This window comes from Carettochelys insculpta, chromosome 20 (assembly GCF_033958435.1).
Source record: "Carettochelys insculpta isolate YL-2023 chromosome 20, ASM3395843v1, whole genome shotgun sequence".
NCBI classification, from domain to species: Eukaryota; Metazoa; Chordata; order Testudines; family Carettochelyidae; genus Carettochelys; species Carettochelys insculpta.
The window spans coordinates 25,670,561-25,696,636 of NC_134156.1; the positions used below are offsets into that span (position 1 = coordinate 25,670,561).

At 64.8% G+C, this 26,076-nt stretch overlaps 2 protein-coding genes across 2 annotated transcripts; both read right to left on the reverse strand.

Moving 5' to 3' along the window:
* Positions 1 to 3,822: 3,822 nt before the first annotated feature.
* ENGASE (endo-beta-N-acetylglucosaminidase) lies at positions 3,823 to 12,123 on the reverse strand. Its single transcript, XM_075014528.1, has 14 exons — positions 12,056 to 12,123; positions 11,519 to 11,583; positions 11,183 to 11,384; positions 10,361 to 10,509; positions 9,894 to 10,051; positions 9,582 to 9,730; positions 9,254 to 9,419; positions 8,903 to 9,006; positions 7,258 to 7,366; positions 6,892 to 7,082; positions 5,963 to 6,114; positions 4,698 to 4,803; positions 4,496 to 4,610; positions 3,823 to 4,220 (listed from the first exon to the last, which is right to left on the reverse strand). The coding sequence occupies exons 1-14, from the start codon at positions 12,121 to 12,123 to the stop codon at positions 3,834 to 3,836; spliced, it is 2,121 nt and encodes a 706-aa protein (XP_074870629.1). The 3' UTR covers positions 3,823 to 3,833.
* A 1,865-nt stretch (positions 12,124 to 13,988) lies between these two features.
* C1QTNF1 (C1q and TNF related 1) lies at positions 13,989 to 26,028 on the reverse strand. Its single transcript, XM_075014529.1, has 4 exons — positions 25,724 to 26,028; positions 20,291 to 20,428; positions 19,819 to 19,955; positions 13,989 to 18,974 (listed from the first exon to the last, which is right to left on the reverse strand). Exons 2-4 carry the CDS (start codon positions 20,425 to 20,427, stop codon positions 18,424 to 18,426), a joined length of 825 nt encoding a protein of 274 aa, XP_074870630.1. The 5' UTR covers position 20,428; positions 25,724 to 26,028; the 3' UTR covers positions 13,989 to 18,423.
* Between the last annotated feature and the right edge of the window lie 48 nt (positions 26,029 to 26,076).

Consider the following 26,076-nt stretch of genomic DNA (forward strand, 5'->3'; position numbering starts at 1 on the left):
ACCAGGGACTAGCACCTGCCTTCCCTCTGCACAGCCTCACGCCAGGCAGGAATGGGCCCTGGTTCTTCCTGCTTGCCACAGCTGGGATCTGCCAAGTCTTGCACCCCCTACGCACCTGGCTCTGAGGAGCAGCAGCTCCCCTAGCTCCCAGGCCTGTTGCAGGCCCGGGGCTGCCCCCGTGCCAGAGGCCAGCTGGGTTAGCTTCCGGCCTGGCTGAGCCACCCCCTTCCCCTTCTCGCTACTGGGGTCCGGGGGCCAGAAGTACAGCTAGCTGGGGAACATAGTGCGGTGTGGGGGGCAGGCCCAGCCAGGGCTTGGGCTTGGGGGCTAGTCCAGCTGCCTGGGCCGTCGGTGACTTGGCACGTCCGGGCAGGGTGGGGGCAGCAGAACCTGGAGCCGCTTCGGAAGGACAGAGTATGTCGCCCCCCCCAGCGCTGGCATGCCTGCCCAGCAATCCCTGCGCACGCGGCACCGTGCATGGCTGCAGAGCTGGGGCTGAGAAGGGTCCAGGGCGGGGGGAGCCCAGCGTCCCTGCCTGCCCCCCAGGCCTCTGCTCGTGGGCCGGCTGGGCACTGCTCCTGCTCCCCGCTGGCTCCAGTGAAAGTTCTGCCTTTTCTGTTTCTGTTGTAGTGAAACCAGAGCCGTTGCCTTCTGGGACCAGGAAGGGCAAAACAAATTAAAAACAAAGCAACAAAAGCAGAACAGAGGCAGCCAACCAGCCGAGTCCCATAGTGTCCACACACATGCACCGAGCGAGCGAGTCCAGCAGGAGGCGCTGCACCACCGAGCGTCCGCGCCGACTGGACAGCTGGGCAGAGCGCTGCCCCGGCCGGCGGCCATGTTGGGAGACGTGGGCCCCCTCCCCCCCGCAGCCTAGGCCAGGGCGGAAACGAGCAGCGCAGAGCGCTGGACTCGGCAGGCCCAGGCACTGCCCAGGCCCGGGCCGCGGGCACCAGGGCTGTGGGCAGAGCAGCCGCCCCTTGCCCGAGCGGGGGGGCAGGAATGGTGCTTTTGCGCTTGCCAGCCATCCGCGTGTTGAGTGGGTGTGGGCTCAGCTCGGCGGGGAGGCTGGTGGCAGATGCAGCGGTAGCCTGGCCCGGGCTGCTGGGTGGAGCAGCTGTGGGCAAAGCCAAGCTGGTAGCTCTCTTGTAGGTTTTTGACCCTGGTCCCCCGGCTTCCCCCCGGCCCTTGGAGCTAAAGCCAGGCGGGAGTGGCTGTGTGCCCCCGTGCCACGCCTATGCGGGCAGGGTCTAGGCCACAGGGCTGTGCGCTGTGGCCATCTCAGGCCCTCCCCGCCCCGCCTTGCCCTGCCCACCCAGCATGGAGCCAGAGCGGGCCATGGGACCCTGCAGCGGCTGGCAGCCACACCGTCGCCCATTCTCAGGCCCAGACCCACACTGGCTGGGCACCTGCGAGGCCCGGTGCGCACTCTGGGCAGTGATTGGGAAGCAGTGAGGGGAGGAAGGCGCTGGCTGTGGGCAGAAGGTCCCAGTGCCAGGTGGGGGGGGAGCAGTGGGGCTCTGGGGCCAGGCCCCGGCAGCTCCCTTCAGCTGCTTGCCCGCCACTGGAGCAGTGCTGAGGCCAGCGAGGCGCCCCAGCCCCTGGCAGGCCCCGGGCTATTGGGCAGGCAGGCGGCTGGCTGAACTGGATGGACCCAGCAGGTTTCCCAACATGGCTCCCTCATCTCATGAACCGTCACTTTCTAGTCAGCAAACGCTCCCGCGGCTCCAGCCATCAGACCCCCTTTTCTACACCCCTTGTACATAGCCCCGGCCTGCCCCCCACTTGCTGTGCTGTCGCCCGCCGGACCCAGCCCAGAGCACAGGCTGGCGCCGCCCGGCCCCTCTGCTTCCACGGTGTGAGCGTACGCGCCAGTATTACTCCCAGGATTATTATTAAGATTATTAATAAAGATTTCTTTCTTCAACCAGGACGCCCAGGTTTTGATGGGGTGCCCGGGGGCGCAGCACAGGTGAAGGCTGCTGGAAGTGGGGGCAGGGCCCAGCTGGCTGCTCCCCACCATCGCAGGAGGGACACAGGGGTCTGCTCTGCAGGAACAGCCCTGCGCTGGCCGCTCCACATGGCATGGCCCAGCCCCGCCTGGCCCAGGAGTCCAGGGAGGGGTGGAGCAGACAAATGCTCCTGGGGCGGGCACCCTGCTGCCTGGTGGCCCATGTGCCTTTGGCCACAGCAGGCACCCAAAGCTAGCGCTGCCCTGGCCCCCCCAGACTCTGGGGGAGGCTGCGCTTAGGTCCCACACTCCCCTCACCCGCCCTACAGCAGGAATGCTCCCAGAAGGGGCAGCCGGACGCTGCTTAGTTTGCACCGACCTGCCCTGGCACGCTCCAGCAGACAGGGCCTGGGCTGCCTCCGCCTTGCACCTCCAGGTGCTGGGCCAAAGGCACGCCGTGCAGCCTCCTCCTTAGGGTCAGGCTGGATTGACCTTGACCCTGGGCGCCAGGAGCCAGCAGCATTGGTGTGAGCCCTGCCCGGGGACCAGCTACCAGCCTGACGGTGCAGGCACGAGCTCGGCAGGGCGAGCTGCACAGCGCAGCTGGGTAAATGCCAACATGCTCGGCAGCCCTGCAGCCTGGCCTGCCAGACCCCCCCACCCCAGGCAGCAAAGCAGGGCACAAAGCCATCGCTGCTGCTAGCCTGTCCCCAGCCAGCTGGCTGCCTGCATCAGAAAGCACCGAGCAGGGCAGGGCTTTGGGGTGTAAGCTGCCCCCTGCCAGCCCGAGCGCACGGCCCCAGCTGGGTAAAGCAGAGCTACGTGCCATAAAAGGCCAAAAGCCTCCCAGGGTAACAGCAACCTGCCCGTCGCCGCTGCCCCTCCCCCCCCCGGGCAGCTGCCTCCCACCCCGGGCAGCTGCTCTGGTCAGAGAGCTGCCACCCAGCGCAACAGCAGCTTCGCTGCTGCCCAAGGCCGTTCCTGCCCTGGGCTCAGGGCCTGGGGCTGCCACACTGTGCCCTGCTGCCTGCTCCCTCACCAGCCCTCTACCTGCCCTCTCCTGCCCCAGGCACCCAGGGAGCCCACACTGGAGACAGCTGCCCCGTGAGGAGCGAGCCGGCCGGTGCTCACAGCCGCAGCTACCCCTCTGCTCAGCTCTTCCGTGGCCCTGGCTGAGGAGCCACACCAGAGCCAGGACGTGCCCTACAGAAGCTCAGAGCAGCCCTGCCCACACCCCGCAAATTCTCCGCTCTGCCCTGCCCTGTACCCCAGCGCCGCCCATGCAGCCAGCAGGGATGGCTCGGCCATTTGGGGCTTGGGGACGTGCTGCCAAGTGGCACCAGCACCAGGTGTGCACAAGAGCCTGGCAATGGGCCTCCACCCCGCCTGCCATGCACGTTCTACAGGGCAGGGCAGGGCCTGGCAGCTGCTGGAACAGCGGGGGGCAGATCCCCCACCCCCATGTGGGCAGGGCGCCCTCTTCTCACTGCGCAGGAGCGGCCCGCGGGAGCACAGGGAGAAGGGAGATTGGCGCAGCGGTGCCCGCAGGTGGCGGTGCTAATGCAGCAGGAGGTGAGTGCAGCAGTGCCTGGGTTCCACCCAGGCCCTACAGGACACCCCCCCACATGCCCAGCAGCCCAGGAATGGTGGGGAGGGGCAGCTAGAAGCTGCTTGTCCACCAGCTTGGGACTCTGCTGCCCCCCCATGGCTCATTCCCAGAGTGACGCATCGAGTCCTGGCACTGGGCGAAGGCCGGCAGGAGCCCTTCCAGTGGGACGAGGTTCCCAACCTGGTCGGGGCTGCCTGCAATCTCTGCACACCCAGTTCTGCCACCACGCCCAGATAGAAGGCAGAGATCCCTGGCATGTTGCCAAAGCTCACTTTAATTGGTGCTGGCTGGGTCAGAATAGACCAGAACCAGCCGCCCCCACCTGGAGCGATCCACACTCCCCCCTGCGTTCAGAACCGGCTCCACAAAGAACTCCACCTGGGCAGACGCCTTGGGGGGCGCCGCTGGCACAGCCAAGCCCACCACGCGGTAGAGGGAGGTGTGTGCCAGCCCGAGGCACTGCAGCTCCCGGCCCTGGGGGCACACCGCGCCCTGGCAGTGGATCCAGAAGCAGCGGGCTTGGTTGGGTGGGTAGGACCAGCGCAAGGTGAGGCTGAGGGACAGCTGCTCTGTGCCAGGGTCCTTGTGCCACAGCACCTGGGAGGCCTTGAGGCTGAGCACTCGGCGCAGTGGGGGATTCTGGCTGTCGGCATCCAGCACCTGCAGGGCAGACAGGTGCTTAGACCCAGCCCCGACCCCGCCCCAGCCAGGCTCCGGGACTACACTCAGCAGGATGGACCCCCCCAGGGAGGGCAGTTCGCCTCACCTCCCCCCCGACAGGTCCCCCGGGGAAGGCAGCAGCCGCTGCAGTCTATTTCAGGACGCAGTTGTCCCCAGAGGCCCTCCACAGGCAGATGGTCCCAGGGCTGGCAGGCAAGCAGTGCCACCCCAGCCTGCTCCCCCTGCCCAATGCTGTGCCGAGCAAGGCCCCTCACCTGGATCTCCCCAAGGCGGCAGGAGAAGCGCCTGTCTTCCAGGCCTGGCTGGGGGCATGACAGGATCAACGACAGGTCATGCAGGGTGCAGTCCTGCAGCTCCAGTTCGTAGCACCTGGGCAAGGGCAGAGAGAGCTGGTAGGACCGCTCGCTGGGGAGAGCAGGCCTGAGGCAGGACAGCTCCCTGGCTTGCGATACTCACTGGCTCACCCAACCTGCCGTGTTCTGGCACCCACTACCGCTGAGCAGCCTTGAAAGATGGGGGGGCGGGACAAGGAGAGGCTGGGGCTGATGCCGCGTGGCTGGCCCTGCAGGTGGGAATGGAGCAGTCAGGGCAGGACACCGGCAGCAGAGGCGACCCAGGATCTTGAGGTCATGGGCCTCCCTGCCAGGCTTTATGAAAAGTAGATTATACCTAACAGTTCCAGTCTGCTGCATGCTTCTGGCTCCTGGTGTGCATGCAGCGGGCAGCTGCAGGAAGTTAGAAATGCGAAGCGCGGCTCTGTTTAAAATCCTAAATGGGCTAATACGGCCCATTCCTGGGGCTCCAGAAACATAACAACCCCCTGTTCAAACCAGCAACCTGTGAGCACTCATGTTTGGCCGATAAACCCAAACTGTGGTTGGGCCTAGAAAGATGTGACCATGCCACCTGATACCGGAATCTAGCCTGAAACTGGGATTTTTGCCAGGGGGGGCAGAGGATCTTGAACAAAGGGGTCCCACTTGGGGGGAAAGTCTACTCAAGCAATGGGAAGCAAGTGATCCTTTTGGCTGGCGCTGGCCTTTGAAGCTGCCTGGCCCATCCAAAGGGACCACCCAGAACTCTGAAAAAGCTGCAGGCCCAAGCCAGAGTAAACCTTGACTCTGACTTGAAGCATTTTGCTGACGATAGATGGGAACAGCCGTTCAGGGGAAGAATTTGCAGGTAACAAGTTTCTTAGTGCGTTAGCATTAGTGTCTGTTTTCACTTGCACTCACTTCCATCCCATGCTTGTACTTCACAAGGAAACTTGTGTTTATTATCAGGCCAATGTAAATATTTGTCACCTGGGGAGCAGCCACTGTGCACACCACCCTTTCACCTCGGAAGTGAGTGGGCCTCAAGAGCTTTCTCTGTGCGGAACTTAGGTACAGACCGAGACAGATTCATTGGAGTTTTAGTCCCAGTAGATGGTTGGTTTCCTGGCTGCTGAGCCCACCCAGTGTCTGTCACTCTGCAGGAGGGTGGAAACCCCACCTCTGTGCCTGGGCTGGAGAACCCAAAGGATCTGGCCCAGCAGGACACGGTGGTGGGGAGCCCCAAGGGCAGGAAGTTGGGTGTGAGAGGCACTAACAACCCAAAGGGGATTCCTGTGAGTCAAGCATCACACACCTGCCGTGGCATCCCCTCGTCACCAGCTGCACAACGGCTGGATGCTCAGTACAGCCCACGGGACAGCCCCGTGCAGGGGCCTGGCACCTCACCCAGCACGGCAGCAGCGCTACCCACGTCACAGGGGCTGGAGTCCAACGTGGTGAGTTCCAGTGCAACGGCCACCTCTGGCAGCTGCTCCTCCAGCTTGTACAGCAGGGTCAGGAGAAGCCTGCGGGGCGCTGGCAGCTGGAAGGAGAAAAGGCTGGTGACCCCCAATCCACCCAGAGAGACAAGACAAGGGGGGGAGAGAAAAGGGGAGAGGTTACATGGGGCACAGGTCATGCACACAAGCAATGCATATGGCGTGTGGCGTGCCACGCACTGCACGAGAGTCAAAAGCGCAGCCCATGGGCTGCATGCACAAGCCATGTGCTTGCACGAGCGCCAGGCCAGGCACGTGGCACAAGCCTGGCTCCTGGGCTGCGTATGCACAAGCCATGTGCTTGCACGAGCGCCAGGCCAGGCATGTGGCACAAGCCTGGGTCCTGGGCTGCATATGCACAAGCCATGTGCTTGCACGAGCGCCAGGCCAGGCATGTGGCACAAGCCTGGCTCCTGGGCTGCATATGCACAAGCCATGTGCTTGCACGAGCGCCAGGCCAGGCACGTGGCACAAGCCTGGCTCCTGGGCTGCGTATGCACAAGCCATGTGCTTTCACAAGCGCCAGGCCAGGCACGTGGCACAAGCCATGTGCTTGCATGAGCACCAGACCTGGCACACAGCACAAGCCTGGTCCGTGACCTATGTAAACACAATGCGTTTACACGTGGCACGCTCAGAACACACTGTGCACAAGAGCCACCCAAAAGCCGTGGCTGCACCCCACTCCTGGCAGAGTGCACAGCAGCTGGTACCCCAGCACGCTCCCGGAGCGGGTCCCGCATGCCGCTGGTGCAGTGCCATGCCCTGGCTGCCCAGCCTTTGGGGCGAGAGGCAATAGGTCTTTGCCAGCCCACCTGCCGTCCCACCCGCACTCACCGGACAGCCACCTGGCCGGCCTCAGGGGGGATGACCCCCTCAATCAGAAGGGAGCTGCCCCCGTTCCAGGCGTCCTCCAGGGAGCAGCTGGTGTGCAGCCAGCTGCCCTCCCCGCCCGGCACTTGCTGCTGCGTGAAGAGCGGCTGGATCTCCTGGGCGTTCAGGTTGTACCAGGGCCCGACCTCTTCCTCCTGCAGGAGAGAGCAGCCTGAAGCTGGGCCGTGGGGAGGCAGCTACTGCGGGCAAGCACTGCCTGGCCCTGCCACGCCCAGCACCCCCCGTTGCTCTGCTGCTGGTTAATGCTCATGGCCAGGCACAGCCCCTCTCCCCCACCCTGGGACCTGCCCCCCCCCCACACACACACACCTGCCCGGCCAAGAACCTCTTGGTGCCTGTGCCCAGGCAGAAGCAGGTGCTGAAGGGCAGAGTGCTGATGCTGTGAGTGGGCAGCAGCTCTGCCAGTAAAGCCCAGAACCTGCAGGCAGAGGAGAGGCCAGTTACACCTGTGACCCCCTCCTGGCACAGCTAAGCCCTGGCCCCTCCCCACCCCGGCACCTGGCAAGGGGGGGGCACGAAGGGCAGCATCCTCCCATGGGGGCTCAGTAACTCTGCACCCCACATGGGTCCCTCTGGCTCAGCCCTGCAGAGCCTGGAGCCAGGGCCCAGCATGATAGGGCAGCAAGTAACTTGGGGCAAGTGTGTTCCAGGCTGTCTGAGTGCAACCCCCCAGCACAGGCAACCCCTCCGCCCCCCCAGAGCAGGGACACACCCCCTTCCCTGAACACCCATCCCCCAGCACAGGCACACCCCCTCATGCACCCATCCCCTGCCCACAGCAGGGACACACACCCCTTATCCCCCCAGCAGGGACACACCCCCTTCCCTGAACACCCATCCCCCAGCACAGGCACACCCCCCATGCACTCATCCCCCGCCCACAGCAGGGACACACCCTCTTCCCTGAGCACCTATCCCCCCAGCTCAGGCACACCCCCCCATGACCCTTCTGCCCCCCTCCACATAGCAGGGACACACCCCCTTCCCTGAGCACCTATCCCCCAGCACAGGCACACCCCCCATGCACCCATCCCCCGCCCACAGCAGGGACACACACCCCTTATCCCCCCAGCAGGGACACACCCCCTTCCCTGAACACCCATCCCCCAGCACAGGCACACCCCCCATGCACCCATCCCCCGCCCACAGCAGGGACACGCACCCCTTATCCCCCCAGCAGGGACACACCCCCTTCCCTGAACACCCATCCCCCAGCACAGGCACACCCCCCATGCACCCATCCCCCACCCACAGCAGGGACACACCCTCTTCCCTGAGCACCTATCCCCCCAGCTCAGGCACACCCCCCATGACCCTTCTGCCCCCCTCCACATAGCAGGGACATACACCCCTTGCCCTTCCCAAGCAGGGACACACCCCCTTCCCTGAGCACCTATCCCCCAGCACAGGCACACCCCCCATGCTCCCTTCCACATCCCCCACACACCCCTTATCCCCCCCACAGCAGGGACACACCCCCTTCCCTGAACACCCATCCCCCAGCACAGGCACACCCCCCCACGCACCCATCCCCACACAGCAGGGACACGCACCCCTTACCCCCCATGCACTCATCCCCCCCACACCACCAGGGGCACAACCCCTTCCCTGAGCACCGATCCCCCAGCACAGGCACCCCCCCATACACCTGTTCCCCCCACCAGCAGGGACACCCATTCCCCAGCATGGGTACACCCCCCCACGCTCCCCTAACCTCCCCTCTACCAGGGACACACCCCCTTCTCTGAGCACCCATCCCCCACCACAGGCACACCCCCCACACACCCCTTACCCCCCCCCGTGGGGACACGCCCCTCCTCTGAGCACCCATCCCCCAGCAGGGACAACCTCCCAGCCCGTTACCTCCCCCAGCAGGGACACGCCCCTTCCCTGCGCACCCCCTCAGCACAGCCACGTCCCACCCCGTCTGTGCAGCGCTCCCACCCCCACTCACCTGTTCTGGTTCTGCAGGAAGTCCTCCGGGCCCAGGTGCTCGTAGACCCAGCCGGGGGCGAAGATGGCAGCGGAGAAGCCGTACTTGCGGATCAGGCGCAGTGCCTACGGTGACGGCAGGTGAGACGAGGTGCCCACCCTGCTCAGAGCCCTGAGCCCCAGGGGACCCCTGGGCTGCCAGCCCAGCCTGGGAGACAGGGCTGAACCCAATCCCCACAGGAGAGCTGTCTCCACGCCTCCCGCAGCCCTTGGCTGCCCAGCAGCAAGCCACGCTCCTGGCACGCCTGCCCCGGCGCCCAGTTCACTGCCAGGCTCTCCCTGGGGTGAGGCCCTGCCCCCGGTGCCATCAGACCTTGTCGGTCTCAAAGCCGCCGCCCACGACATCCCCACGGGCGAAGACGTCGATGCCGACGTAGACATCGGGCCGGCGCTCCCCGGCCTGCGCCCCCATGCGCTCCAGGTGCTCCTCCTTCCAGTTGTAGTTTGTGAACAAGCCATCGCAGGCCTCAAAGAACACCCTAAGGAAAGGCAGAGCCACGGGAGCAGAGCTGGCACCCGCGCCCAGCCCCTCCTCTGGGAGAACGGGCCCACAGGAGGCCCCCCGAGGGCACACGGGCAGGACAAGGTGGAAACCCCAGCTGCCAGACTGGTGAGGGGTGCTGGTGGCTGCGCCCCCTCACCTGTTCTTCTCGTTGAGCTCATTCTGCCAGCGCAGCTCCCCGCTCTGCAAGACGCTGTCGTACCAGAGCACCAGCCCGCCGGGCACAGCCCGCTGCAGCCGCTCCCGCAGCTCCCGCAGGAAGAGTGGCAGGTTCCGCACAGCCGCCTCCTGCACCGGGCAGGGAGAGAGCCAGCGTCACCCAGGCCCCTTGTCAGGAGCTGGGCAGGGGAGGAGAGGGGCAGTGCGGGGGGTCAGCTCAGGCCAAGGCTGGGCAGCAAGGGTGCAAGAGCTGGGGGAGGGCTGGCCAGGGAGGGGCCGGGGCTGTGCTCACGCTCAGGGTGTTCTCGATGTTGACCAGCCAGCCGTCGAAGCGGTAGCAGTGAGCAATGCGGGCCAGCTGCTCAGCCACAGCACAGTACGCAGCTGCCTCCCCAGCCAGGAACGCCTCGCACAGCTTGGCCCCGTCGGTCCACTCGGTAATGAACGTCCCTAGAGCCGGGGCCCAGAGAGCGGCGTGAGCGCCTCCTCACTCTCCCACGGCGAACCTCCCCACCCTGAAGGGCGCGCTGCACTGGGCCCCGCTACCGCCCAGCGGGCGGGCAAGACTCTGGCCTATGCCGGCATGTGTGGCCCCAACCGGGAGGAGGTGGCCAGAGCCAGCGCCCAGCTCCTGCAGCCCCAGCGGGAGGCGGCAGAGGAAGGAGGACGGCAGTGCTGGCCGCAGGGAGTCCCCACCCCCCAGAGGGGGTGCTGCTGAGCTTGCCCTAAAAGTGGTCCCCCTTCCCCAGCCTCCCTCACCCAGCACAGAGACGCCGTTCCGGTGGGCGGCGTTGGTCCAGCCGACGGGCGGGATGGTCGCCATGTGGTGGCTGAAGTACACGAAGATGTCAATGTACTGCCAGTGGTGGAACACGTAGGGCTTCTCCCAAGCCGAGCCCTGGATGAACCTGTGGCAGAGGAGGGCAAGACGGTCCGGCTGGAACGTGCCTGGCATGGTCCTGTGCTCCAGTGCCAACAGCGCAGTGCCCGAGCGCTCATGCTCGTGGGCCAGGGCAGGCACCCCCTGGCTATTCCCCACGTGCCAGGCTGCCACTTCCCCCCCAGAAGACTCTCCTCGAGCCAGGAGAGAGCTGGTGGGGCTGTGCTGGTGGGTGCAGGCACACGGCAGAGGGGCTTGCCCCAAATCCCTGAGCTGGGGCAGGCCGTGCCAGAGAGGGGGCTGGGAGCATGGCCTGACCTTCAGGGGAGTTTTCAAGAGGCAACTGATGGGTTCTGTGTATCACAGTGGTGTCCTGGGCCTGCCAGGCTCATCAGAGGCCCTGCCTGGGCAGCCGCCAACAGAGGTGAACGCTCCTGTGCTCCCCTTTAAAGGCAACAGGGTCTGAATGAACGTGTGGGAGAGCAAGCCAGGGCCCCAGGCTCTCTTCCAGCTCAGCCACACCTGGAGCAAAGCCCTGCCTTGCTCCCTGCTGCGCTAAGGGGAAGGGGGCGGCTGCAAGGTCGGATTAGGGTTTGCATGGAGTTCTCGCCCTGGGAAGGGCTGGTAAATGCGGAGTCCCGTCAGCCGAGACACCGCTCCCAGCATGCAGTGCCCTGCCTCGCTCCCGCGTCCAGCCCCACCTGTCCTCCAGGTACCCGTTCTTCATGTCATGGCACACCAGCGTCCGCGGCCTCCCGCTGCACAGCGGAGGTTGCCGTGCAGCCAGTGGCGTTGTGGCAACGTTGAACTCATCGTCGCCGGTGGGTTTCCACGCCAGCAGCTCCTCCAGGCTGCACAGGTAGCAGCTGATGGGCTCTGTGGTGGGCTGCTCAAACTGCCTTGCTGCGGGGTGCAGAGAAGCCAGTAGACTGGAGGTGATTTGCAGGCAGCTGGGGACTCGTGGCACCACGTCGCCACGGCCGTGCCAGCCTCCCACCCCGCAGCGCCAGCCCGCACCCCTCCGGCCGCTCTCTTACCTGGCAGGGGCTGAGGGGCGTAGCTGACTGTCTCATGTCCATGCGCCCCCGGGGCCGGTGGGAAACTGAAGGAGAGAACCAAGGACGCGCCTACAGAGAAGGGGGCCGTGGGGCAAGCACCTGGCACCCCGCGGGGGGGCCCAGCACAGCTCACCGGGCGGGAACCCCGCCAGCAGACGCCCAGCCGGCCCTTGAAGGAGCAGTTAACCCGCCGCAGCGCTGGGAAAGGCGGGCACAGCGAGGCCTGCGGGGCAGGGCGCCCGGCGGGCAGCAGTAGCCTTTGCCCAGCCCCGCCTGGCTCCGCGGGGTGGAGGAAGCTGGGCCGAGCCGTCCCGGGAAGCGCTCGGGGGAGGGCGAAGGCCCGCGCAGGGGAAACTGAGGCAGCGGCTGCCCACGCCGCCGTGTCGCTCTTCCGGCCCGGGGAAGCCCGGCTGATGCTCGGCGCCTGCTCTGCAGGAAACCGCCTCCTGCGCCCGGCCGGGCCCCCCAGGAACCCCCGGGACCCCCCCGCCAGCCCGGACCCCCCCGGACCCCCACCTTTTCCGCCTCCACCTCCCCTCCTGCTCCGGCCGCCGGCGGGCCCCGTCCTGCCGCTCCGCCTCCATCGCCGCTCCGCCTCCGCCTCCGCCCCGTGACCCGTCACGTGGGCCCGGCCCGGGCGGGGTACCGGGGGTTCGGGCGGGCGCCGGCCGCGTGGGGCTCCTGCAGTGACCCCGGCGGGTGCCTCAGTTTCCCCGGGCAGAGCCTCCGTGCGCAGCGGTGAGGGGCGCTGCCAGGCAGCCCCTCCCCGTCTTCTAACCTGGGCAACCAGGTGACACCCCCCCTCCTGCCCGGGAACAGGACAGGACAAGGGGGGGACCTGCCTGGGGTGAACTGGAGCTGGGCTGGGGGTGGGGCAGTCTGGGCTGGCTGGAGAGGGAGGAAGGGGGCCCGGGCCCGGCTCGGGGGCCCTCCTGGGCCGCTCTCCCACAGATGGATGGTGCTGGCGGCTTCTGGTGCCTGTGCTGACAAGTCTGTTCTGCGCTGTGTCCCTGTCGCCCCGAAACCTCCTATTCTCCCTGCGGAGCTAGGGTCAGCTCTGACTCCGGAGGGGGGCACGGCCGGGGACCTCCCCTCTCCCCTGGCAGGGAAGAGGTTTGCCACACACTGCGCTGCCTTCCTGGGTCTCCGGCCAGGGGAGAGGGAGGTGGTGGGCTGCTTGTGATTTCAGTCCTTACACAGAAAGCAAAGACTGAGTGAGCTTAAGGTGGGAGCGCGTCCCGTGGAACTCATCGGCACTTCTGCTTTCTGAGAAAACCAGTATTGAGTGGGGTTCCCGCAGAAAAGCTGAGGTACAAGTGGGAATAGAGGAGGCATCACCGTTGTGGCCTGAGGCCATGACCCCCAGTGAAGGGGTGTGTAACCTCACGTAACTCAAAGGCAACTGGCCGCTCTAGTTCTCTTACTGCAGCTTTCTCTAGTGGACACTTGGGTGATAAGACTCTACACCTAGTTCACTAATTCCCAGGCCATAAGGGTGAGCTGAACTAACTTTTTCTGCTAGAAACACCCAACCCGGCAATCAGCTTGGGAATGTACTTGTCCAACCACACTTATACTAAGAGGCAGAGGGATGCATTGCAAACAGACTGGCTTAATACCAACAGAGAGGGAGCCGTGCTAGTCTGTACACTATCAAAACAAAAAGCAGTCAAGTAGCACTTTAAAGACTAGCAAAATAATTTATTAGGAGGTGAGCTCTCGTGGGACAGACCCACTTCTTCAGACCTTGGCAGTCCTGGCAGTCCAGACCATGGCTGTGGTCTGAAGAAGTGGGTCTGTCCCACTAGATCTCACCTCCTACATTATTTTTTAATGTTTATTTTTATAATGTTTAATTAATATTTTTAACTTGTTTAAGTTACCAGTTGATCCACTCAGCCGTAGCCACGTCATTTTCTCTCAACAAGCTGGTTTCCTTATGATGCAAGTAGGCCCTGTATCTCCTTCTGGCATTGCCTACATTTGACAAGTTTTCCTTTTCACCCAGGGACCAAATTTCTCCAAAATATCCCCTGACAGGGTCTTTCTTAAACCCAGAACCCAGGGCAGTTTTCCGGTGATGAAAGAGTAGAGGAATACAGGAAGCTGTGTGTGTGCTGAATAATGTCTTCCCTTTTTCCTTCTAACCCCCTCCACTCCACTGCTCCATTCTGTGCTGCCTCCGTCCTTTCCTTTGTCTCTCTGTCTTTAACGCAGTGTCTTAACTAGCTCCTGTGCCGTGCTTGGCCAACGTCTGCCACCATGTAAGCACAGAACAAAAGTGTCATCTCACGCTTGTGTCTGTCTTTGCACGTTAGTCTTTGGGCTGCTGAGAAACAGAAACTGAAAGCCCAGGGCTGGTCGGTAGACTGGACAGACTAGTGCCGTTAATTCCTCTTTGGGAGACTGTACGTGTAGCCTGATTCTGATGAGAATTAATTGTAACAGGTTTTTAATGAGAAATTTAGTTTTATTATTTTCTTACAAATTAAAAAATCCAAATTAAAAAAAAATCCAGTTTTTTTAGTCATGGGGGGGTTTTTTTCCACCCTGTCCCAGGCTCACCATAGGCAGGGAACCAGGAGCAGCCCTTTCTCCAGACCTGGTGAATCTTACTCAGCCTTGTCCCTCCTGCCCCCTGGGGCTGCAGGCTCAGTGGGGAGGGATGTGTCAGGGGACTGGATTTTTATATTGGCATGGAGGCCATTTTATGTGGCAGTTATATCTATTGACCCCAAGCTCTGTGCCGGGGCCATGTGCGGTGTCTGATGAAAGCTGAGGGTGCCCTGAATCTGTGTGTGCCACTTATAGGTCTGTGTCGTGTGGGTAGGCAAAGTTACAGATGGAGCCGTGTCAGAAAACGTTTGCATGCTAAGCTTCACAAGGGGAGGTGGGAACTCAGCCCCAGCCAGGACATTGGTCTAAACAGTGAGGTGGAAACCAGGTGCTCAGATGACAAATGCACATCCCCGATGCTGGGACTTGTCAGTGGGATGCAGCCCACTGGTCAGGTGCCCTGGGCTGAGCAAAGGACCCAAAATGGGGTGCCCAGGGATCGTCCCACCTGCCATGGAAATAACAGGTGTGCTGGCAAAACCAGCGACCAATGGCAATTTGCCACAGCAACTCACCTGGGTCAGGGTCAGGGGCCTGATGGGAAGAAGAAAGGGCTTTGTCCCTGGACACTAGGGAGAAACATGAGGTGGACTTAACAACATCCATCTTCGACTGGAGCTTGTTTCCTTGTGCTGGTCCCTGCATGAAGGATCCATGCTCCAGCGTGCTGGCTCCAGCTGGCCAAATCTGTAATTCTCCAGTAACTAACACCATGTAACCTGAACTTTCATGGGCTTTCAGAATCAGCAGATTAACACCCTGGCCTGCATCAGTAGCTTTCGTTGATGTATGTAAAGTTTTGCTTTAACCGTTGCTCTCTAACTGTTCCTTTTTCCTTAAGAAACCTTTAGATGTTTAATCTGAAGGATTTGGGCTTTGGTGTGTTGTTTTGGGTAAGATCCAAGTATATATTGACCAGGGACTGTGGCTGGACCCTTTGGGGCCTAGAAGAATCTGTGTGGAGTTGGTGAACCAGGCCTAAGAGCCCCACATCTGAATTTGGGGGGTTGTTGGTCTGGGGGGGATATGGCAGCTGAGAAGTCTGCGTTTGCTCATGTGGCTTCTGGCTGGCTACTGGGGCTGGCAGAGGTATTGATGTGGCTGATTGGATTTGCCTTGGTGAGAAGGAAATCCCAGCTGGGGCTGTAAGTGACTGAGATTTAAGCAAAGTTGCTCTGGATTGATTTCTCTCGCTGGACTCAGAAACCAGCCATTTCTCCAGAGCTGGCGAGTCTTACTCAGCCTCGTCCCTCCTGCCCTCTGGGGGTGCAGGCTTGGTGGGGCTAGGACCCCCGAAGGAGCTAGCTGTTCTGACAGGGGTAACACCAGAGTTTTTAAAACATTCCTCTGTCTCCGGTGATTGTCTGGCCCCATCACTGCAGTGTCTGGGTACCTCGCGTTATTTAACCTCTCCCCTCCCTGTGCAGTCGGGCTGCAGGGCATGGTTGTGGACTGAGCACAGTGGCTGGTCCAGGACCATGCAGGTGTGCGGGTGGGGGACCGGCAGGACTGGGGCTGCAGAGGCTCAGGCCGTGGGCACTCCTCAAGCCAGCAATGCCCCTGTGGCCTTGGGGCAGCAGGGCTACCGCAGGCCTGTTTCAGGTAACGCAGGTGCGTCAGAGCTGGGCTTTGCAGCCTGCCTGGGGCTGGGGTTGGTGCCGGCACCAGCCCCTTAAAGACAAAGCTTTGCTGCACGCAGATCCCATTTCTGTCAGCCCAGCAGTCTGAGCACGGCTTTGTGACTAGACGGCCTCCGCCAAGTGGGGCTACGCTCAGGGCTTTATTTTGATGGCCTCTCAGACCGGGCTGGTCTGGGAGCTGTGTGAGGAAAAGCCGGGACAGGATGTGGCGCGGGCTCCATGCAGAAAGCCTCCACTCAGCAGCGGCGGGAGGGCAGCGCTGGTTCCTTGGAGCTGAGCCCAGAGCGGAGCGGGGGAAGGGGGCAGATAATCCCTGGGCTGTTTGTTCCTTTGCTGGGGCCAGCCCTGAGTCTAGGGGAGCCCAGGGGTTCCCAGGCTGCACACGAGCTGTGCTCTGGGCACCATGCACTGCCTGCCGAGGGGGCGTTGATGAGGCTGTTGCAAGCAAAGGGTCAGCAGCTGCATCGCGCCCCTCCCCTTCGCCCATGGGCCACCACAGTGTGAGCCCCCCAAAGCTGTGGCCACTACCGGCTGCATGGATTCTATTCACTGCCCTTTAATGCAGCCCCTGCCTGCCCCTGCCGAAGGCCCAGGGAGCAGGACAGCTGCTCACGCGAGCGGCTGGGTATGGCTGTGTGCTGGGGAGCCCCAGGCTCAGCCCGACGGCAGAGGCTGTGCCTGGAATGTTCCCCTGACCCCAGAGGCAGGCTCGGCGCGCGTGACCTCATCCCTGCTCCACTCCAGATTGCCTCTCCCAGTGCTCAGCCGCCAGCTGGCTGGACCAGCCCCAGCTTCCAGGGCCCCACCTGTCCCAGGACGGCAGGGCTAGCCCTACACCGGCTTCGCAGCCAAGGCAAAGTGCTGAGACCTGAGCTCAGGCAGCTCGGCCACAGGCAGCAGGGCCTGGCCCTCACGACGCCAAGCAGCCTGGTGCTCCACAGGGTAACTGGGTGCTGCTGGGCCAGGCTGAGCAGCCAGGGCTTAGCTGCCCTTCGTGATACCTGTCTACAAACTTTCATCAGCAACAGGCACCCTGTCCCTAGCACTGCCCCCTCTTCTGCTGCTGCATGCGCCTTCCCCCAGCCACGGCCTGTCCCTGTGTCCTTGCTGCGCCCAGGATAAGTGGCCCTGTGTGCTGTGGGGCTCAGCTCCTCCCCCTGCCCCTTTCTCCCGAGCTGCCCCCCTCGCTGTGGGCAGAGGCTGCTGGTGTGGGGCTTAGCTGTCGCTTTGAGAGGACTGCAGGCCTGGAGCCCCTGGGGCAGGGGAACTTCATCCGTGTCTCCAGCCAGTTAACGTGCAGGGGCAGGCACAGAGGCGCACGTGCCCGCACTCCAGTCCAGCTGCTGCTTGCCATGGCCAGCCCGAAGAGCGGGCAGACAGGCAGTTTGCAGGGTTCCCAGGGAGGAGCGTCCCAGCTCTGCCAGACAGGTCCCCTCAGAGGGGCTCAGAGTGCAAGGGAAGCGCAGCAAGGCCCCTGTGGCCAGGCCTGAGCTGGCAAGCAGCCCTCTTGGCACCAAACGTGGTTACAGAGGGAGCAGCAGGGCCTGCTGCCCCAGGTCCCGCTCCACGGCCGCTGCCCCAGGTAAAGTGCTCGACCAGCAGAACTGAGCAAGGAAGGAGGAACAGCCCAGAGCCCATTGCAGCCAGCGCTGCATGCAGGAAGCAGCTCCCCAGACGCTGGGGGCGCGGCAGCAGGAGCTGGTGTGCATCGGCCGCCAAGGAGCGTCAGGGCGGTGAGGGCTATTGGGCATCGTGCCCTGCCTGGGAGCAGCTGTGGGGGGTGGGTCAAGCAGCCTTGTGCAGCAGGAACCCGGACCGCTGGCCCAGGGGCACGCCCTGCCTGGCCCTCGTGCCAACAGGGGAGGTGGGTGGGCGGGTGGGGTGCAGAGCAGGGGGGAAGCAGCAGGTCAGTCTTCCAGCTCCACATCTAAGGAGGGTTTAGCAGGAGCCATGTACGGTGCGCGGGCTACAAACTGCCCCTGGCCTCGTTCCCAGCCAGGTCCCTAGAGCCCCTGCTCCCACTAAGTGGCAGCTGCACCCTGGGACTGGAGCTGATGCCTCCAGTGAGCTGCCACTTCCCTCTCCCCACCCAGCAGGGACCCTGGGACCTGCCTGGCACTGAGCAGCCTCTGCACCCAGGCAAGGAGAGGTGCTTAACTCCCAGCCGGGTGGGGCTGGCAGCGTGAGACAGGCAGCCCTGCTCTGCCGGGGATGCCGGCCCTGGCTGTGCGGCCATGGCCACGGCCATGCCCACCTCGCCAGCCCACAGGGGGGCACCACTGAACTGGTGCGAAGACGTGGGCCAGGGCCTGGGTTTGTGAGCCCAGAGCCGGCTTCGGCAGCAATGCAAAGCAGCCCGGTTGCCTCCCCGGTACGTCTCCTCCCAGTTAGCTGAGCAAGGCCCGGCGGGGCCGGGAAGGGGCACGTCCGGGAGTGCAGAGTCATTGCTGGTATTAGATGTCCTCGTGTGATGGCGGAGACCCTGCAGACGGCCGGGAGCAGGAGCGGGTGCAGGCGTGACTGTGCCTGGGGGGCTCGGGCATCTGCCTGCGGATGGAGGAGAGGAGCTGGGGAGCTGGTGGCACAGGTGCAATGAGCTCTGCCCCGGAGGTCCCAGCCGGGCCTGGCTCAGGGCTCCCCGCTGTACTTGATCAGGTAGCCACTGAAGGTGACGTAGGTGTCGAGCTCGTCTGAGAAGACGGCGTTCTCCCGCTCGCCCTTGAAGAGCCGCACCCAGACCTCGTCCTGCTCCTGCAGCTCCAGCATGAGGCTCTGGCTCTGCATGATGCTGCGGTCGCTCAGCTGGGCGTAGAGGATCACCACCTCCGCCCCATTCTTCACGATGTGCAGGTAGGTCTCCTTCTGGTTCCAGGTGTGCACGTTGAGCGCGAAGTAGTAGACGCCAGGCACGTAGCAGTAGAACTTGCCGGTGAACATGTTGAAGTGGCTGTAGAGGTTGACAAACTCCGTGTCGAAGAGCAGCGTCTGGTAGTAGTCGTTGCTGTGCAGGGGCTTCCTGCGTCCCACCGAGAAGGCTGCGTGGTGCGTCTTGCAGGGTTCTCCCGGGGCCCCGACACTGCCCTTCTGTCCCTTGGTCCCCGGCTGGCCCCTGCTGCCTGCGGAGCCAGCTTTGCCGAACTTGCCCTGCAGGCCTCGCTCACCCCGGTCCCCCTTCTCCCCTGCACAAGGCGAGATGGAGGTTTTGTTCTGCAGAGGCCAGCGCCGGCCAGCCCTGGAGCGTGAGCCAGGCACAGCAAAGCGAGCTCCCCAGCAGAGCCAAGCACCGGCTCCGCCTCGCGGCAGCAGCCCACCCATACTGGCTCTCTCCCCAGGACGCCTCCCTGGCTTTGCTTGGACTGCGCCTCCCATCCCCACTCGCAGGGCCTGGCTTTCTCAGCAACCCCACCTCTCCCCAGCCGGCTGCCCTGAGGCTCCAGCGCATCCCGCAGCTACCCCAGCTTCGCTCTGGTGCTGGGCTGAGCCCTTGCACCCAGGGCCGGCACCGCAGGCCCCTTCCCTTCCACCAGTGGCAGGGCTGGGACTAGGGCCAGTTCTGCCCAGTGGTGCTGCTGAGAGGGCCCAGGCCTGAACAAAACGCTGCCAAGCTGCACCCCTTAGGCTGTCCTGCCAGGCCCCAGCTCGTGCCCAGGGAGGCCCCAGGCCCCACTCCGCTGCAGGCAGCAGCCTGGCTTGGGGCTCTGGCGACAGCGCATGGAGCATGTCCGAGTCGGGCCCTGGGAGGGATGCTGAAGAAACTCACCCACGAGACGTGGCCAAGAGCTGACCAATGCGGCAGCCCAAGCAGACAGCTGGGTGCCGTGGCGGGTGCCCTGGGCCTGGGAAGGGGCTGCAGCTGCTTGGGGCCCTGGCAAGGTGGAGGCCCGGTGGGCAAGGCTACGGGGGGGCAGAGGGGCCAGTCTGTGGCCTCACGCGGCCTCCAGCCCGGGCACTGCAGGGTTTCTCGCTGGGCCCCTCTCCTCTGCACTGCCCCATGCCCGGCCCCTGAGCTGGCTGGTGCCGTACCTTTCAGGATAGTGATGTTGATGTGGGGCAGCGGCTGATACGTGGGGTGCACAGGAGGGTCACAGCAGCGGACACAGGGGGACGGGGGAGCCTTCACCTCCAGCTTGCGATGGTGTTTCTCAGGGTCTGGTTCAGCCCTAGGCAGCAGCAGGCGAAGAGCAGCGCTAAGGAACGGGGGAAGCAGCCTCACGCCCCGGCTGGGGGGCGACAAGGGGAGCCCGCTGCCCAAGGGACCCATGTGCAAGGGGGACACCTGCCTATGAGCCAGAGCCCGTCGCCCCAGGGCTCCCCTGAGAGGTGGTGCTCTGCCCCATGCGCCCCAGCTGGGAAGCACCTCACCACCCTTTCCCTGCCCCTGCTTCCAAGCTGCTGGCCCAGGAGCTGCCTGGTGTCTGCCCTGGGGCAGGTCTCCTGTGGTTCGGGCCCTGCTCTGTGGGGCGAAATCCCAGCTGCAGCCCCTCTACCCCCTGACCTGCTAGCGTGGCGGTGGGCTGGTGCCCACATCCTGTCGCCCTGCTCGTCCACGGGCTGGCTGGGCTGGCTCCGCACGGGGCTGGGCAGCGGCAGGCAGGCCAGCAGCAGGACGCTCCATGCCCACGGCCCCTCCATCCTACGGGGGGGAAGGCCAGTGAGGAGATGGGCCCTGCAGCCGCGGGTGCCCTGGGCAGCCCCTGGAGACACCCTGTCGGGGGGCAGGGGCAGAGCAGCAGGTGACTGGACATGCAGGGCCCTCCACTGGGGCCCTGGGCACCCCACAGGGCTGGGGGGAAGGTGGAGGGGGCCCGGATTGCCTTGCCCCCAGTGTCCTTCAGCACAGAGCAGCTGCTGAGACTCTGGTCACAGGGTCGGAGGGTGCCTGAGGCAGGTCCGGCTGGGGGAGGCAGCGGGCCGTCCCTGGCCTCTGTCACCCCCTCCCCCCAGACTGCCGGGCTGCAGCCCCAGCTCTCCCCTCTGGAGCAGCCCAGGCCCGCGTGAGAACCTGGTCCCCAGGCGGCACTGAGGGGCACCAGTAAGGGCAGGTCTCTGCTGCTGCAGTGTCTTATACCTGCAAGGGGCTGGGGCTGGCCTGGAGCCCTGGGCCGGAGAGGGGGTGCAGCCTCCTTTCCGTCCACCCCAGGCACTGCCCCAGGAGCAGTGAGCAGCTCCGGGCACCTGGCCATGCTCTCCCCAGGGAGAACGCACCCTGCCAGGCCAGGTGTGGGCCGGCAGTGAGCTTCCTGCTGGCTGCAGTGGCTGCAGGTGGGGCTGCAGCCTGGCGCCGACCCCTGGCACTGAGCTGGGCTGTTCTCCTGTGGTGATGCGGCGTGCGAGCTGGGCCCGGGAGGGGGCTGCCAGCACAAGGGGCAGTGCTGGGGCGCATGGTCCATGCTGGCTGGGGGCTGGGGCCCGGCAGTGGCTGCGCCCAGCAGGGCAGACGCAGGCAGCTCCATCAGCTGGGTGGCAGGGCAGAGCCAGGTGGGGGCTGTGTCCTGGGCTGGTGCGCAAGTGGAGGACAGACTCTGCCCCCCACGCCCCCCCAAGAGCCTTAGCTGTGTGTCACCCTGGTTCCAAGGCACCTGGACTCTGTCTCCTTCCCCAGCACCAAAGCCCTGGCCACCCCTACCACCACCCAGCCTCACGCCCGCCACCCCCAGCAGCTGACCTAGGACAACAGTGCTGAGTCACCAGACCCAGCGCCCCGGCTGCGCCTGCTCTAGGTTCATGCCAGGGCCTGGGCGGGGAATGCACCGCAGGGCCGGGTATGAGGCCGTGGCCCAGCGCTGCTGGCCGAGGGGAGCCCCGGCGCAGAGGGCAGAGGATGAGTTAGCGTTGTCACCCCCCGAGCCCTCAGTGCTGGGCAGGGCCTCCTCGGCTCAGGAGGAGGCGAGGGGCCCTGCACACACTAACTCCCCTAGTGGGCCAGAGCCCGCAGGGCCCAGTGTACGTGGCCCCGGGGTGGGCGTGAGGCAGCCATTGCTGCCAGCTGGCTGGAAGAGAGGCCACCCTGGCTGGCAGCCTGGGCGGCCGGGGAGCTCTGGGACCAGCTGCGGTAACGTCAGGACAGGCAGGCGAGCTCCGGTCACTAGTCTGGGCGGTGCATGGGACCAGGCGTTTGCAGAGTTCCGTGTGCTCTGCACATTTCCAGCCAGCACCTTCTCCAGGCCATGTGTCCCTCCCGCCCTTCCCCAGGGACTGCCAGCATGGGGCCCACCTGGAGGCTGCCTGAGGAGCCCGGGGGAGCAGGCAGTGTGGGGTGCGGGCAGGCTTCCCTGCAGGCTGCGTGCTTGGCTAGCGGCCCCGGAGAGATTCAGGTGCTGCCCACGTCCACACCTGCCTTGGGGCACGTAACGAAATGTCTTGTGCCATGGATGGAACCAAAGGGGAACCCTGGTTTGAGGGGGTCTCATTGGGCAGGGGCAGCTCACCCCACCAGTTGCCAGGCAGTGCCCATGGGGGCAGCAGCACCATGGGGCCGAGGGCTGGGCACGCCGGGGCAGCAGCTTCCCTCCACCTGCGCTCTTGCCCTGCAGTACGGGGTGTGGAGGGGAGCTTGCTAGCCCCCGCCTGCCTCTGCCCCGAGCCTGGCCAAGGCCCAGGGAACAGGCCCCTGGGAAAGAGGAGACGGGAGGACCAGCAGGGCAGGCAGGAGGCGTACCCATTGGCTGGAGTTGGGGGCCAGGCAGACAGGCAAGGAGGCTGGAGATGCGAGAGCCGCTCCTGCTGCCTGCCGGGGTGCATGTTGTGCAGACGGGGAGCCCTGCCCCTGGTGGGGGCACTGCGGCCCCCCTGCAGTGGGGTGGCCCCCAAAGCTAGCAGCTCCCCCCAGAGCACAGGTCTGAGCATGCAGCTCAGCCAGAGCTCCCCCACCCCACCATCGCTCCCACCTGGCAGCACAGGCCAGGGACATATTGCAGAGCTGGAAGTGCCAGGCAGGGAAAAGGCACTGAGTGCCAGGGCGAACGCAGGCCTCTCCCCACACAACACAGACGGGGCAGGACGGGGCACAGGGGCCAGCTGGCAGCCAGGGAGCAGGAACCAGTGGCCCAAGCGGGAGCCTGCCCAGGGTACGGAAATAAAGGCAGTTTTCTCTGGGAGCCCTGCTGGGACCAGACGCCCAAGGAGAGCGGCTGCTGGCTGCATGGGACGTGTGCACTGCACAGGGTGAGGGTAACAGCTGCGCTCACCCATGGCACCGAGCTCCTTGCTGGGCAGATGCCCCCCTCCCAGCAGCAGAGTTCAGCCGCTGCCAAGGAGACGGGCAGGAGCCCTTGGCATCCCCTGGCCTGCAGCAGGGCTGCTGGACCACAAGGCCCCCAGGGACCTGCTGCCGTCAGCAGCAAGGGGCATGGACAAGCCCGCTACAGACGTCCCGTACAGATGGGGGCGCAGCTCTAGCGGGGGGCTGGGGTGTGCCCGAGAAGGCGGACAGCTGTCAGCGAGCACTGCCGCAGCTCCAGGCCTCACGCTCAACATCACAGCAGCCTCTGGGACGGGGGGTGGAGGCAGCACAGGGCACGGCCAGCTGAAGCTGCCCCAAGCCAGGGGGCTGCAGCACTTGCCCCCCAGGGCCTGAGCCAGAGAGGCGCTGTGTGCTGCAGTGCCAAGGGGCGTCCGCACCAGGCTCAGCCTTCGCGCACACCTGCCCCAAGAGGAGCAAGAGCAGTGCTGCTCGCCCGAGTCTGCCGAGAGCCGGAAGCGCCCTGGGCAGCGCCAAGGGGCATCCGCACCAGGCTCAGCCTTCGCGCACACCTGCCCCAAGAGGAGCAAGAGCAGTGCTGCTCGCCCGAGTCTGCCGAGAGCCGGAAGCGCCCTGGGCAGCGCCAAGGGGCATCCGCACCAGGCTCAGCTGCGCCTGGGCCCTGTGTGGAAGCAGAGCCCCCGTCAGCCGGGGGTAGTACCTGCTCTGCATCTGCCCTTCTGCTGATACTGCAGGAGGAGTGGCTGGGCAGCAGCCATGGCTGCCTAGGGAGCTGGCTGCCAACCGTGCAGCCCTACCAGTGTCGAGGGGGGGGTTGCCTGGGGGCCAGGCGGTTCGCTAGACAGACAGAGGGACTGAATCAGCCCCCAAGGGCTTTGCTCAGGGCTCCCTGGGGACAAGGGCGCAGGTGCTCTGTGGCTGGCAGCCTGTGGGGTGGGGGGAGGGAGGGAGGGGGCTTGTGCCAAGGACAGTGGCCTGGGAAGAGGGACACTGGGGTGCAAAGGAGCCATTGGCCACAGCAGGGCAGCTGCACATTCTCTGGGTTGTGGCTGGAGCTCAAGGACAGACTGCTGGGCTTAGGCGTTGTTAATTACAGCCGAGAGCAGGGGCGTGGGGGGCGCGGAAGGGAAACCCCAGCCCATGTGTGCTCTGGGACATGGGAACGCCTGAGTGCCCCCGCCCCCGCTGTGCCTCAGCAGGGACACCGTGCCAGACAGGCCACGTGCTGGCCTCTCAGGGCAGCCCCCCTGCGCGGAGCTGAGCTCAGCCAGGCACAAGCCCCTGGCCGTGCCCCGGAGCCTTTGCCGTGCAGCATGCAACTTGCAGGTGGTGACCAGCGTGTGCACACTCCATGGGCAACGGCTGTGCCAGCCTCCCCTCCCTGGCGGGGCAGGCACAGCAGGGCTGCCTCCTGCTCCCCGGCCTCTCCCCTTTCCCACTTTGCTCTGCCATTACCCCCGGCACACATGCTGCCCCCTCAGATCCCCTGGCCAACTGCACACACCTGCAGAGGGGAACCTGCCAGCCCAGGGGAGCAGCAATGCCCTGACACGCCTGGTGGCCTTAATGCCGGGCTGCCCTTCAGCTGTGGGTGGGACAGGGCATCTGCCAGTGCGCTCGGCATGCCTGGGAGCACACGTGTCTGGCTGAGTGTGCGCACACACACACGCTGACCGTGGAGCCCTGGCTTGCTCTGCTGTAACACATCAAGGCAAAGAGGCTTCCAGCTCAGTTAGGCGGTTCCCACTGGAGCCGCGCCCGAGAAAGCGTCTCCCAGAGATGGGCTCAGCTGAGCCACAGCCCTTAGCCAGCAGTTTGGTTCCCAGGCCAGCCTGGGGCAGAAGGAGGAGGCAAGCCCACGGCTCCCAGGCTGGGTCCAGAGCTGGCAGAGCTCACGCTCGCCATCTTGCACAGCTACACACCCAGCAGCCGCACGGGCACAGACACACACAAGCTTGCACTCACTCCCGGCACTTTGTTTTTTCCTGTCCAGGCTGGAAGCTTGCCAGGGCAGGCCTGGGCCATAGCCATTCACTGCCCGACAAAGCCTCAAGCCTGTAAGTCAAACCAGCCTGAAACAAATAAATTCCGGGCCACAGGAAGGACGCTGGGTGAAGCGTGAGTCCGTCCCAGGGAGTGAGGCCTGCAGGGTTTGGGGAGGGCAGCTGAGCAGGGCAGCAGCTCTGTGGCTCACCCTGCCGCCCGTGCCCATGGGGTGGGGCAACGGGCAGGTTTCCAGGGTCCCAGGGCGTGCTGCGGACACAGACGCCCTCTGGCCAGGCCATGAGCTCCTGTTCCCTAGTGACTGCTGGAGACAAACACAGCCAGCGGCACAGGACCAAGGAAGCAAAGCCCTGCCCCGGCAGCCGTGCCAGTGCATGCCGGGCGGAGGGGGGCACACTGCTGCAGCTCTTGGCGATGCCGGTGCGTAGGGGACTTCAGCCAGGTGGCAGGACAGGGCTGGGGCACCTCTGCTATGGCGCCGAGAGCACTGCCAACCCCCTGCAGCCCTGGCCGCTCCCCAGGAGTGCGGGCTCAGGCCCAAGCCGGGGGCTGCAGGTGCTCCCAGCCACCGCCAAGCAGAAGCAGAGGCAATGCCGGGAGATCTCCAGCTGCTGCCTTCATTTGGCTATTGACCAGGGGCAGCCCCTGGCAAGCTGCTCACCCAGCCCGCTCCCTCCAGCACAAACACTCCAGGCCTGCCCGCCCGCCCGCCTGCCCGCGTACTTGTGGCAGGGCTGGTGCCTCGGTCGCTGGAGCCCCAGGTGCTGGCAGCGTTGGAATCGTTTCTCTGTCCTCTCTGAGTGCGCTTCCTCTCTAGAACGGCACCTGTGAGCGGCCACTTCCACACCCTCCTGGGGTGCAGGGGGGCCTGGCCGGAGGCAGCTCTGCTCCCTGCCCCTCTGGCGCAGCCTCTGCTCCTCCTGCGTCCCGAGCGGAAGCGAACTCTCTCCAGTGCAAATGCGGAGAGGGAAGAAAGGGACAATCGCAGCAAAGCAGCCCTGCCCCTGCCAGATGTGAGCTGCGGCTGAGAGCCGGGCCTGCGTTAACCATGTGTGCGCCCGGTCCCGGCCCAGCCC

Bases quoted from the DNA above. Each gene is read 5' to 3' on its own strand.
- ENGASE (XM_075014528.1), bottom strand. From the start codon at position 12,123: ATGGAGGCGGAGCGGCAGGACGGGGCCCGCCGGCGGCCGGAGCAGGAG. The intron at 4,611-4,697 runs GTGAGTATCGCA...GCCCTTGCCCAG, and splicing joins ACGGCAGGTTGGGTGAGCCA to GTGCTACGAACTGGAGCTGC. The intron at 4,221-4,495 runs GTGAGGGGCCTT...TCTGCCCTGCAG, and splicing joins GCCGCCTTGGGGAGATCCAG to GTGCTGGATGCCGACAGCCA.
- C1QTNF1 (XM_075014529.1), bottom strand. From the start codon at position 20,427: ATGGAGGGGCCGTGGGCATGGAGCGTCCTGCTGCTGGCCTGCCTGCCG. The intron at 19,956-20,290 runs GTCAGGGGGTAG...GCTGCTGCCTAG, and splicing joins GCCCACCGCCACGCTAGCAG to GGCTGAACCAGACCCTGAGA. The intron at 18,975-19,818 runs GTACGGCACCAG...CGCCTTGTGCAG, and splicing joins CAACATCACTATCCTGAAAG to GGGAGAAGGGGGACCGGGGT.